Source organism: Spermophilus citellus (assembly GCF_964194105.1).
Source record: "Spermophilus citellus genome assembly, chromosome: 15".
NCBI lineage: Eukaryota > Metazoa > Chordata > Mammalia > Rodentia > Sciuridae > Spermophilus > Spermophilus citellus.
Genome location: NC_138195.1, coordinates 64,307,721 through 64,321,775, shown reverse-complemented (window position 1 = coordinate 64,321,775; position 14,055 = coordinate 64,307,721). Strand labels below are relative to the sequence as shown.

The 14,055-nt window shown below is 31.8% G+C and overlaps 1 protein-coding gene across 1 annotated transcript in view; it reads left to right on the top strand.

The window, feature by feature from the left end:
• The window catches only part of NOC3L (NOC3 like DNA replication regulator), a 28,405-nt gene that overhangs the window by 4,023 nt on the left and 10,327 nt on the right, over window positions 1–14,055 (top strand). Inside the window, exons 4-12 of the mRNA XM_081267714.1 lie at window positions 1,624–1,781; window positions 2,525–2,581; window positions 3,651–3,781; window positions 5,624–5,785; window positions 5,983–6,076; window positions 7,370–7,545; window positions 7,927–8,055; window positions 11,326–11,457; window positions 13,850–13,930. Of these exons, the coding sequence (XP_081123840.1) occupies window positions 1,624–1,781; window positions 2,525–2,581; window positions 3,651–3,781; window positions 5,624–5,785; window positions 5,983–6,076; window positions 7,370–7,545; window positions 7,927–8,055; window positions 11,326–11,457; window positions 13,850–13,930 (1,120 nt within the window). The remainder of the gene's footprint in view (window positions 1–1,623; window positions 1,782–2,524; window positions 2,582–3,650; window positions 3,782–5,623; window positions 5,786–5,982; window positions 6,077–7,369; window positions 7,546–7,926; window positions 8,056–11,325; window positions 11,458–13,849; window positions 13,931–14,055) is intronic.

The following is a 14,055-nucleotide window of genomic DNA, read 5'->3' as shown; positions in this document are numbered from 1 at the left end:
GATATTCATACCTGAGCAGAATCTTTACAAAGAGACAACTCTGGTTTCAGTTTTATTTCCTAAATAAAGAAGTGTATATGAACTACAAACTGATTTTATTTAATGTACATCTCTTTCTTTTGAGTCTGAATTGTGAAGTGTAGTGAATGGAGGAAGAATGCTATTTTTTCCCTGAGGCACTGACAGAATAGTCTTGAGTTTGTGGCCATCATCTCATTAATCCTTATTATATTGTTAAATAGGTGTTATGCCCATTTCCAGAGGGAAAACTGCTGCTTCCCCATAATCACAGAGAGCGGATCTGGATTGATACTTATCTTTCAATTCCAAAGTCTGTGTAATGCTCCGAAAGGTTTGGGGAAAAAAAAAATAGAGCATAATGTCATTCTTGGCTCTGTGGAATGTTCTTCTTTCACCTTTATTTTGCATCTAAAGGGAAAACTAAATTTAGTGTAGTTTGAGTCTCTGTGGTAGACACTTCATACAGTCTATTTATTCAGTTGATGTTTGAGTGCTTGCTGTGTGCCAGGCATTGGTCTTAGTGCCAGCACCTGTACTTCTATTGATAGTTGCATATGAATAGACTTGCTTATTTTTTTGTATACCTGACCATTGGACAACATGGCTGTGAAGTGCATGGGTCCACTTACATATGTATTTTCTTTCTTTTTTTTTTAATTTTTTTTTTTTTTTTTTTTTTTAGAGAGAGTGAGAGAGGAGAGAGAGAGAGAGAGAATTTTTTTTAATATTTATTTTTTAGTTCTCGGCGGATACAACATCTTTGTTGGTATGTGGTGCTGAGGATCGAACCCGGGCCGCACGCATGCCAGACGAGTGCGCTACCGCTTGAGCCACATCCCCAGCCCACATATGTATTTTCTTTTTGAGATTTGTGATGCAGAGGAACCATGAGCCTAGAAATATTGAAAAAATTAAAAAGACATGAATGCATAAAATATTGAGATAATAGTCTGTTTTATCATTTACATTGTAAAATATACACAAACATTATAAAAAGTTTACCAAAATTTCCACAAACACTTGGAGCCCATTCATGGCATTATTTTTAGTTGACTCAGCATTAAATCATAAATGCATAAAATTAACTGAAGTACATACTGTATTACTGTGGTAATTTTGTAGCCACTTTCTGTTATTCTAATGTGTGTTATCAACTTTCTTTTATCAGCAAGCTATTAGTAGTTAATTTTTTTTGCCAGTCAAAAGTTACATTGGGAGTTTGGGATTGGGGATGTAGCTCAGTGGTAGAGTGCTTGCCTAGCATGCAAGAGACCCTGGGTTCGATCCCTAGCACTAAAAATAAATAAATAAAAATTGGGATTTTTTTTTTTTTTTTTTTTAACTAGTTGGCCGGAGGCTGGTATTCCTGACCACTGTATTGTCAAGAGTCAATAATACTTTGATGGGCTGGGGCTGGGGCTCAGTGGTAGAATGCTTACCTCTTGGGTTTGATCCTCAGCACCACAAAAAAACAAATAAACAAGATAAAAGATATTGTGTCCATCTATAATTAAAAATAAAAGAGTCCATAGTACTTTGAAAATGATAGGTCTAGGTACATTTTAAAATGCATTAAAACAAAATGATGTTTTTTTCCTATAGTGAACCAGTTCACGTCAAGAAACGAAAGCATGAGCATATTATAGACAAATATGAAAAAATACCAAGAACTCTGCAAACTGCACCTGAGAAGGAACTGATTCACTTGCTTCCTATCAAAGATAAAAGTGGTATAATCCCACAGACAAGGGAGAAGCCAGGTGAGTCTAAACAGCTTGTGTTTTAAACTTTTTTTTTTTTTTTAGTATTTTAGTTGGACACACCACCTTTATTTATTTATTTTTATGTGGTGCTGAGGATCGAACCCAGCACCTCGCACATGCTAGGTGAGTGCTGTACCGCTGAGTCACAACCCCAGCCCTGTGGTGTTTTAAACTTTTTAACTCTTCACAAATACCATGACATTTTTTTCATTTACAATTTAATTTTATTTTGGCTTTTACTCATCTAAAAAATAAGGGTAGCTTTAGTTAGTCACATAGCAGCCTTGATGATTTGGCCAGAAATACAGGTGGCTATCTCATGTATCTCTTGTATTGTGAGTACACCTGAAGCTATAAGGTTTGGGTAATTTTCTTTTCAAAGAGTTTGTTTTGCCAAATTTTGTTTAAAAAATGTGAACACATTAACTATCTTTGATTAGCCTTTTTCTTTTTTTAATGTATCTTTTGTGTGTGTGTGTGTGTGGAATAAAACATAAGAGAAAGACAGAAATCAAAGATGTGAAGTTTCATGGTTTATCACAAAGCACATAGCCATAAAACTACCTTTCAGGAAAGAAATAGACACTACCAGAATCCAGAAACATTTTTTTGTGCTCCCCTCAATCACTAATTGCTCCCTCCCTATAAAAGTAATTACTGTCCTGAGTTTTATGGTAATTATTTCCTTGCTTTTCTTTACATATATTATCACAATTTTAGTATGTATATTTTCCACATAGATACTGATAGTAACAAAGATGAAGAGGATCAAGAAGAAGAGATGGAACTTGAGGAAGGTAATGGAATGCATCTTTACAATTACTAAATTATTAATTAGTCATTACATTTTTTACATAATAAAAATATGAGTTAATTTTAAGTAAAATCTAGAATATACATTTTGAAGTATTGCTCATTTAAAGATCATTTTGAACTTTTTTTTTCACATTTGCAAAATCTCACCTTGTAGAATTTGACATTTTGTTGTTTTTTTATTATGGAAAAATTTACACAATTATGTATTTGTAGAGTCAAGGTGCACATAAGGAGTTTTGTTAATTATTACTGTTCTCTATTTTAATTGTAACAGAAGAAATTACAAGTATTTTTTAATATTTTAGCTTTAAATTGCAAAAATGATTCTGGGATATGAAGTAATTTTTGTTGGTTCTCAGAACAATTATACTTTGTATATGTCTGTTTTAGATTATTGAACTATAGCTATAACAGTTTTAACTAATCAGAGTTAAAAACTGTAAGTACAGATTTTATTGTTAGAAACTGTACTCATTTAAAATTTGTGACAGCAAGTTGGTTAAATTTTACTTTGACTTATATCTTAATAGTGTAAATGGGATTATACATTGACTTGTTAACTTGTCAATCTTAAGCTTATCACAGATTATGTTTGTTTAAGTTTATTACATCTAATTCTTTGAATTTGTTAAATTGGTCATGTTTTGTGTAATTCAAAGTACTACATAGAGTTGGAAACAAAGGATAATATTCTATACTTAAAAAAGACTAAATCAGATTGCCTCCTTTCTTTAGTTAATATAAATTATTATGGAGTTATTAGCATAGTGGATAAGAATATGAGTTGTAGAATCAAATTGCCAGGGTTTGAATCCCATTTCTGTCAGGTTTATGGAATTAGCTAACTTACTTTTTGTCCCTATGCCTGAATTTTCTTATGTAAAAACAGAGTCTAATAATACTACCTGTCAACATAATTACTGAGAGGATGATATATAATAAGTACAAAATCCTTAGTTATCATCATTATTAGTATAAGAAATTATTTTATTGAGTTTCTTGGATAGTAAATAAAGGCATACTTAAGAGGGAAAATCAAATCTGTTTCAGAGATCATTGAAGATCCTATTCCAGAGATGACCAGAGAAGAACATTTGATTGAGAGAAAGAAGAAACTACAGGAGAAGAAATTACATATTGCGACTTTGGCGTCTGCCATACTGTCAGATCCAGAAAGCAATGTAGGTAGTATTAATTTCTTTAGGCTCTTCATAGTAGATATGGCACAAATATGTGGTATATTAAGATTTTCTTGTTGCCTACAAATATGCACAAAAAGGAAAATAAATATCTAAACATAGTACATGGATTAGAAAGAAAGTAGGCAAAATCTTTGCTTGATCCTACTTCTGAACTTAATTTCCTTTGTAATCTTAGAAAAGTCACTTAAACTCTTATTATTTTCCTCATCTCCAAATGAAGATATTGGACTTGTTGTGGTAACTGTGAAAGTTACACAATTAATTGTATTAGGGAGGAGGAACCTACTTGGAAATTTGCTTGTCTGACCTATAGGGTTTTAATAAGAACATGCTACAGAGAAAATAGTAAATTAGTTCATGAATATTTATAAGTGGGAAATGTTTAGTGAAATACAGTCACAGTTGTAATGAGTTTTCACTGAGTGTTATGGATAGTGGTAAAATAATGATAGTTATAACATGTGAACCTAAGAACCCTGAGGTTTAGTGTTGGCCCTGCTAAGTAATATTTGTAAGATTTTGGGTAAGTTATTTTATTCATGACTCACTTTCTTCATCTCTAAAAATAAGATAGTATCTACTTCAAAACTTTGTTGAGTATTAAGAAAATATATATGATGTCATATAAAATGATATTATTATTACTATATTGGAATCTCCAGCATCTTACTAATAGATTATTTACCTTTATGGGTAAAAATTAATTTGAGTATGCTTTGGAGCAGTACTTATCTTTTTCTAATAAAGAGAGGGGAACATCTGGAGGAGAATCAGGAAGGGGGAGTTAGAATATTTCTCACCTATATTACCTGGTTTAATCATTACAAAACCATAGGACAAGATTTGTTTTCTTTTTTTTATATTTTTTGTTGTTGATGCACCTTTATTTTATTCATTTATATGTGGTGCTGAGAATCGAACCCAGTGCCTCACACATGCCAGGCAAGCGCTCTACCACTGAGCCATAGCCACAGCCCTGATCTGATTTTACAACTGAAGAGTTGAACCTTAAAAAACTCAGATGATTTTTTTTTTTTTTCTAGGTTTTAACAGCTACCAGATTAGAATCCAGGTCTTTAACCGTGGAACTGTATGCTCATTTTACACAATTTAAAGATAGCGAATAAGTGTTATATTTCCTACTCCCTACTGTAGTAAACATTGTTAACTTTCAAGATATCACTCCTATAGGCGAAAGTAGTTCATTAAAACAAACATATTAATTAAAACCAAGTTTTTGTTTATTACATCATATAAATTATATTTGTATGCATCTTATTGATATTATGTGGTTAGCTAGATACATTTAGTTTTTCAGTTGTTCATGGACCCTTATTTATTTATTTATTTATATGTGATGCTTAGAATTGAACACAGAGTCTCACACATGCCAGGCAAGTGTTCTACCACTGAGCCACAACCCCAGCCCCCTATTTTAATTCTTGATTATTATATGTGATTAATATATATTTGATTGGCATATGTAACATTTTAGTGCTCCAAAAAGTTTTCAGGAAAATAGGATACAGGTTTCAAGAAAACTCAAAAGAATTTCTAAAATAGGTAAATTAATAAATTGCAGCTATTTTTTGTAATCTCTTCATTTTTCTAACTGCTTTTATGACAAAAATGTCATTACCTTGTAACTTTAGTGATGTATCTCATTTTGGTAAGGTAAACAGTGTCTGAAGTTTGATATGACTTGGCTTAAGAGTCAACAGGTGAGTTCCATTTATTGCATGAGGCATAAGTCTGTTTTCTTTTTTGTTCAGAATTGTTTTGCTGTGAAATCTCTAGCCTCATGAGTTATTTCTTTAACAGGTTAAAAAACTGAAAGAATTACGTTCCATGCTCATGGAACAGGATCCTGATGTGGCTGTTACTGTTCGGAAGCTGGTGGTAGTTTCTCTGATGGAGCTATTTAAGGACATTACTCCTTCATATAAAATTCGGCCCTTAACAGAAACAGAAAAATCTACCAAGGTAAAGCTAGATATAATTACTGTATAAAATAAGCTGAAAATTTGAAGAGTTAGAGATGGGAGAAATAGGAATTATCTTATTTATTTATATCCTCCCACCCCCAGCACTGGGCATATGCAAGGCACTCATTTTATGTGCTAATTTTTGAATTTAGTATTCTGATTTTAAAAAATAATTGATCCTTTTGGTCTTTTCAGATCCGCAAAGAAACCCAAAAGTTACGAGAATTTGAAGAGGGCCTGGTTAGCCAATATAAATTTTATTTGGAAAATCTGGAGCAAATGGTTAAAGGTATATTAAATAGATCCTAAAAGTATATAAAATGCATAACCTTGATTATGAAGGTGAACTCTTTGTTGTGTAGTGAGAGGCAGGTGTATAGTATATGTTGAAGAGCAGTGTCTAGAGTCAGACTCCTTGGGTTCAGCCTGACTTTACCACTTAGTATCTATGTTTTGAGTAAGTTTTTAATCTTTCTTTGCTTCAATTTTCCTATCTATGAAGTGGAAATAATAATAGAAGTTGCCTTAAAGAATTATTGTGAGAAGTAATAGAATTTATAAATTTATAATGCTTAGAACAATGTCTATCAGTCTAAGTGCTATCTTTTATTGGCTACTAGAGTTAGTATTATTGCTATGGTCCTTTAGAAATAGTTGCGTACATTTGTTGAAATTTAAACAGTTGGGATTTATTCTACTGTTGGTTTTTATTTGGAAACAATAATCAGAGAAGAAAGATATCTTGAAATGGATGTGGATGCCTTATAAGTGAACTTATAAATCAGTTGTTGAGGATTTTAAACTATTCTATCAACCCTTCTTTTTTTCTTCAGGAAAGGAAGGGCATAGGAAAAATTGGGTTTTGAGTAGAAAGGAGATTTACTTGCCTGAATCAGTTGCCTTTATTTGATTTAGTGTTCCTTTACTTAGTTTTAAGCCTAAAGATTACCCAGCTACTATCAGTTGGAGCAGGATTGCTGAATCCTGTTGGTTTGATGAGGGCATGAAGGTGGTGGAGGATAGTGGAGTGGTTGTGGCTAGCATGGATTTTGCATTATGCTTTGATATCCCAACTGGAACTAACTTAACTTTATGTTGACCAGCACTGTACAATAGAAATATAACATGAACTACATGTCATTTAAAAAAAAAAGTTAGCCACACTGAATAAATAAATAAAAGGCAATGAAACTAATTTTAGTAGTAAATTATATATGTATCTAAATTATTGTTTTGATATATGAATGATTTTAAAAATTAATGAGATGTTTTACATTCTCATCTTTTTTATCCTAAGCTCAGAATTAAGTATATTTTATATTTACAGCATATCTGAGCATTTCAAAGGCTCAGTTGCCACATATTAGTATTGTCTGAATTGACAACATGCAGGTATAGACATTTTCTAAGCAGAATGAAGCACCATGAAGTCTTTTTAGTTTTTTAAACTATGGTCTCACATTTATTTATTTATTTATTTATTTATTTATTTATTTATTTATTTATTTATTGTAAAAGAAAGCCAGTTAGTTTAAGTTTTGACCAATGAATAAGTAAGTAACTACATTTATCTTTTAATTAGATTGGAAACAAAGGAAGCTAAAGAAAAGTAATGTAGTTTCCTTAAAGGCATACAAAGGACTGGCTGAAGTGGCTGTGAAGAGCTTATGTGAGCTGTTGGTGACACTGCCTCATTTTAATTTTCACAATAACATCATTGTATTGATTGTTCCTCTCATGAATGACACATCAAAATCAGTGAGTTGCTTTAAATGATTTTTGCTATTATTCTTAACAGAACATTATAGTCTGTGAGATTTATTTTCCCCACAAAATTGTTTTGGAGCAATTATTTATTGTTAAACTAGTATCAATTTTTTAAGTACTATCTCTTTAAGAAAATTATTAGAACCAAGTTTAGTGGAGTGATTCCCAACAGGAGGCAGTTTTGCCCTCTAGGGAACACTAAGCATTGTCTAGAGATATTCTCAGGACTGTGGTGGTGAGGGAGTATTACTACTGGTAAAGCTTAGGGGGATTTTATAACTCCAATGTGCAGCATAGTCCTGTCACAATAAAGAAAATACCAGTAGTGCCAAGGCTGAAAACACTGGTTTAGTGTAACATTTTATTTTTCAGATATCTGAAATGTGTTGTGAGGCAGTAAAGAAGCTCTTTAAACAAGATAAATTAGGCCAAGCTTCTCTTGGTGTAGTTAAAGTGATTTCTGGTTTTGTGAAAGGCAGAAATTATGAAGTTAGGCCAGAGGTAAGCCTTTCTTTTCTTCCTCTACATTTTGTTTTTAAATTATACAGTTTATTTTAATTGTTATGAGGAATATTTATTTATTTATTTATTAGTGGTGCTGGGGATCTACCATTGTGCTAAACCACTAGCCTAAGGAATTTATTTATTTATATACATCTATAAAGCATTAAAAGTACTTAAAATAATGTAAGCACTATTAACATTTGGTATGTATGTTCTTCTAGATAGTTTTCTTTGTAGATATATGCTTGCTTATATTTTAAAATTAAAAGTGAGCTTATACTATGAACAGATTTTAGAGCTGTTTTCACTTTATATATTGTGAATTTATGTGTAAGGCTCTCATGTTTTTGGTAATGATAGCCATAATATTCCATCATATGAATAGTGAGTCCCCTACTTATTTTTTTTTAGACAACTGAGTTGTGTTTCTGTATTTTTGCTGTTAAATCCAGTATTGAAGAAAACATTTTGACCATATGATTTTTATTTTTCATATCATATGAGAATTCTGTGAATGGAATTTCTGAAGTGTAGATACTGGATCCATCATTCCTCACATTTAAAAAACTTGAGAGAGAATGCCAGATAATCATATTGTCTTCCAAAACATTTTATCACTTAGGTCCTAACTGTCTGCCCAGTACTGAATGTTACTATTTTTTTTTTTAATATTTTTTTAGTTGTCAATGGACCTTTATTTTATTTATTTATATGCAGTGCTGAGAATCAAACCCAGTGCTTCACGCATGCTAGGCAAGCACTCTGTCACTGAGCCACAACCTCAGCCCCTAAATGTTACTGTTTAATCTTTGTTAGTAGAGTAGGTGAAAAATTGTATATATTGCATGTATATTTATTTGTACATATTTATTACTAAGGCTTTGCTTTCATTTGTACATTTATTACTCATTTGAATTTTTTTTCATGTTTGTATTTGGCAGCTTTTCTCTTCTAGTATTTATCTTTCTTAATGACTTGTGGTAATTATTTTAACAGTTATTCATTTCAATAAATACCTGTCATATGCCAGGCACTAGTCTAGGACCTGAGGATAACAAAAGAAACACAATTGAGTGTGTGTGTAGCCTATGGTACATAGTGAAGATATTAAATATTTGTTACATAAGTTACAAAGTTTTCTTGGTTAAACAGCCTTTTAGTTTGCTTTTGTGCTTTACATATGAGGCTATGTTTTGTCATGCATAGAACCAGTTCAGTCTCAAGATTTATAGATTCTTGCTGGGCATGGTGGTACACACCTTAATCCCAGTGACTGAAGAGGATGAGGCAGGAAGATCACAAATTTAAAACCAGCCTCAACAACTTACTTGGGCCCTAAGCAACTTAGTGAGACACCCTGACTTATAAAAAGGTCTGGATTCAATCTCCAGTACCTACCCTCCACCACCACCAAAAAAAAAGATTTATAGATTCTTTCCAGGTTTTTAACTTTTTTATTTTTTGTGTTTAAATATTTAAGCTATGTGACCTGTTTTTGTGTAGATATATATATTTAATATATATAATAGTGTCTTTTTAACATTGATTTGGCCAGTTATTCCAACACTATTTTCCTTTTTCTGCTGATTTAAAATGCAGATGATTTATTAGATACTAAATTCCTACACAAAAAAACTTTATTTATGGGGACTGTGGTTATACCGCAGTGGTAGAGTGCTTGCCTAGCATGTGGGAGGCACTGGGTTCAATATCCCAAATAGCTGGGATAACAAGTGTGCTTCATTGTGCCAGGCTTTTATGTTGTTAAGTGAAGTTTTATAGTTTTCTTCATTTGGGTCTTAGATACTTTTATTAAATTTCTTTTTAATTATAAAGTTTGATGGTTAAGTAGATATTTTTTACTCATGTGTTTAAGTTCCCTATTTTATAGTTGTCCTTTGCTATCAAATTCCCTTTGTTTCCTTAAAACTAGATTTCTGCTGAACCACCAAAATGATAACTATAAGGTTTAAGTAAAAGAAAATCTTTAGAATCTTTACTCAGAATTATAAAGTGATCAGTTAATAAGGCTTGTACATGAAACTCAGCTATAGAGAAACTATGCATTTCAGTGTTACTAGAATAAAAACTACATCCTTTTCGTTGTGGTGGTGGTGCTGGTGCTGGTCATTAAAGCTAGGGCCTTTTGTATGTTAGGTAAGCATTTTATCACAGATCTAAATTTCTAGCCCCATAAAAACCACAACCTTTAATTTGAAGTTACTTTTGATCGGTGAATGATATTTTATGAGCACCTAGAATACCTACAAAATATTAGAAATTGATTTTTCTAATACCTAGAATGGCCCAGGTTTCCACTTTATGCCTTTAGTAATTGCTTGTTTTCATTCTGAGCTTTTAGCCCTGCTATCTGAAATACTCAGCTTTCTTCTACATGTGCATATTGGAACATCAAAATAATACAAACCTGTAGTTTTCAAATGTTTATTCCAGGAATGCTACTGTAACTGAAGGAAGTCAGTAGGGTAGTTTCTTCCAGAGAAACAAAATGTAGTATTTGAAACCTTTTTGTTTGTTGTGTTTAAATATGAGAATGGTTGCTGTAGCACATAAAACATCAATTTTAAAATTGGTTTCTGGAATTTTGAGTGGCTTAAAATAAAAGTTCTCATTTTGGTCTATGGACCAACATCAGTTGGAAATTAGAAACATAACTAGGGCTTGACTCCATACCTGCTGAAATAGAAATTCTGGGGATGGGATCTAGCTGTTTGTGTTTTAACATGTTTTCTGGGTATTTCTGATACTTGATAAAATTGGGAAACCATTGGTTTAAAGAAAAATTAGTTTTCTTTGAATAATAACAATAGTCTTCATGCTGTTATTGTTATTTTTTTATTTATTGTGAGAAGCACATGAAGACTAACGCCATTAACTGCAAAACTGAAGCAAGCTTGGTAAATTAAAGCCAGGTTCAAAATATCTTAATTTATATTTCCTCCTTCCATATTGTCCAAACCTTTTTCTATCTTGCTTACTCTTTATAATCCTAACTACCAATGTAAGTAGTCTATGTCATTGTCATTACAGTAAAGTTTTATGTATTTAGTCAAATATTGTTGTTCACAAATAAGTGAATATGATTAGCAAAAGATAGTACAACTATGTGTAAAATGTGATAAAAGATGCTTGAAAGTGGTTTTGCATGATAGGAGGAAATAACATTGTTAAATGCTATTTTTTTCTATATAAATTTTTGAGGGTATAGATATTAAGTTATGTATTTGTATTTTTTTCCAATATTAGATGTTAAAAACATTTTTGTGCCTAAGAATCAAGGAAGTAGAAGTGAAAAAAGATACAGAAGACATCAATAAACCCAAAAAGTTCATGACTTTCAAGGAAAAGAGAAAAAATCTATCAAGAATGCAGAGAAAGGTTTGGTTTATTCCCATTTTTGTTTTATTTAAGTATTGTTTTATTTGATCTTTTATATTTCAAAATCTTCAGAGTGGGGCATGGTAGCACATGTCACAGCTATTTGGGAGATTGAGGCAGGAGAGTGCTATAGCCCATGAGTTGGAGGCCAGCATGGACAACATATTGGGAACCTGCTCAAAAAAAGAAACAAAACAAAACATTTTTGAAACCTAGTATTTATTTTTTATTTGTTTTAGTACTAGAGATTGAACACCGGGGGCACTTTCCTGTTGATGAGCCACATCCCCAGTCCTTGATAAACTTTTTAGAAATTTTGATACAGGATCTTGCTAAATTGCTGAGGGTTTTGCTAAGTTGCTAGACTGGTCTCAAACTTGCAGTCCTACTGTCTCTGGCAAAAATCTAGTATTTAGAGAATTTAATTTTTACCAGTTATTTCAAAAAATGTTTTCTTACATCAATTTGAATTGACAATTATTGACAAAGAACAGTAGTTGGAAAGATATTTTTGTCATATGGGCTTTTATTCTTTTGCTTTTTAGATTAATTTAGAATCATTTGTTTTACACAGATTTTTTTTTTTTTTCTTAAAAGGATACATTTAGGCTGGGCTTATAGCTCAGTGGTAGAGCACTTGCCTAGCATGTATGAGGCACTGGGTTTAATTCTCAGCACTGCATATAAATAAGTAAAGGTCCATCAATAACTAAATAAATATATACACGTATATATACACATATATGTATATATATACATATACATATATCGTTACATGGATGCATCCTTTTATATATATAAATATTAAATATAAAAGGATGCATCCATGTAAAGATTGGAGCCACACGTGAGCTTGTTAATTGAATCATTTTTTTTTTGTTAGAATTCCCACCCCTTGTTAAACCTGAGTTGAAATTTATCCCTTTGTTATTTACTGAGACTTTAGAAATCTTTGTTTTAAAAAGACAACTAGTATCTTCCTTAGAGAATCATTATACAGTTTAAATGAGATGATGATGAATTATAAACTTAAGAGTTTATAATACTGATATGCTTTATAAACAGTAGTTGTTACCACCACTAAATTCATTATTTTTATCACTTAAATACAACATTTTTAAACAGTTTGTTAGAGTTATGAAATTACTTGTAAAAAAGAAACAAAAAGTAATTTCCAGTGATCTCTATGACTGGTCTTCATACATTTTCAAAACATGACAGAAGTAATAGACTTAATTATAAACAAAGAAAATAAATACATTAAGATGGTATTGTTTAAATACTTAATAAGTTGGATGTCTCTGTGGGGGCCAGAGGGGACAAAGACCAATAAAAACATGGCAACTTTTTAACAGTTTCTTAATGAAGGAATGAAATTTCCTTAGTCAGTTCTCTATGCCTCAGGCAGCTTAGCAGCATTGTTTGCTGCTCTTCCAACATTAGGAAGTGGAAAAAAATTGGATATTTTATTGAATTTTTAAAGTAATATCTGGTTTTATTTATTATGTGAAATGTGATTGGGAGGAATTATTGATAATGGGCTAATAACTCTAGGAGTTATTTTTGTGTTCAGTGAATGTTCTTTTTTATGTTTTGAAAAATTTTAATTGTAGAAAATTATATCCCATTGTATCTATTGTTCAAAATGAACAAATGTTAATAGATTTACTTCTGTTTTTTTCTTGAAATGAAAGAAACCATTGGAAGCTGGATGTTGTGGCTTACATCTGTAATCCCAATATCATAGGAGGCTGAGCCAGTGAGGATCCAGAATTCAAAGCCAGCCTACACAACATAGCAAGACCATATTGCATAAATAAATGAATAATGACCGTATTGCATGCATGCATGAATGAATGAATGAATGAATGACCAAGTAAGCAAGCAAGCAAGCAAGCAAAGAAAGAAATCATTGTTGAGAGGCAGGAGTCTCATTTGTTTCTCTTTCCAGTCTTGTTCTTCTGATTCCCTCCCAGGAGGCAGTCACCATTATAAATATGGTTTGCATATACATCTGTTCCATGGGTTCTACTTTTGCTTATATTTACCTTCCTAGACAATATATGGTTTTTTAAAAAAATGATTTATTCATTTCTTTTTCCTGTTCAGAATTTTTATTTTATATTTTTAACCTGTACATTAGAATTGTACATAATAGGATACATTGTGACATATTTGCACACACACATGACACAAGTTTCACTCACCAGAATCACCCCTTTTTTCCCTCCCTCACCCAGTTCTCTTCCTCTACTGATTTTCCTTCTAATTTCATGAGTCCTCCCTCTAGTATGTGGTCAGATATGTGTTTTATAATGTTGACATTTTGCTTGTTTGCTTTTTTTCACTGAATGATATACTTATTCTCCCCCCCCACCACCACCATTTTCAGTGGAAGAAAGCAGAAGAGAAACTAGAGCGAGAGCTTCGGGAAGCAGAAGCTTCTGAGAGTACTGAGAAAAAACTTAAGCTAGTAGGTAGTTTCATATTCTCTTATGCTTTCAGAATGTTTTATTATATGATTTTAACCTAAAAATTATTGTTTCAACCTGTAGGTAGATAATTTTGATTTATTTCATGAGGCTTAGATGATTTTTA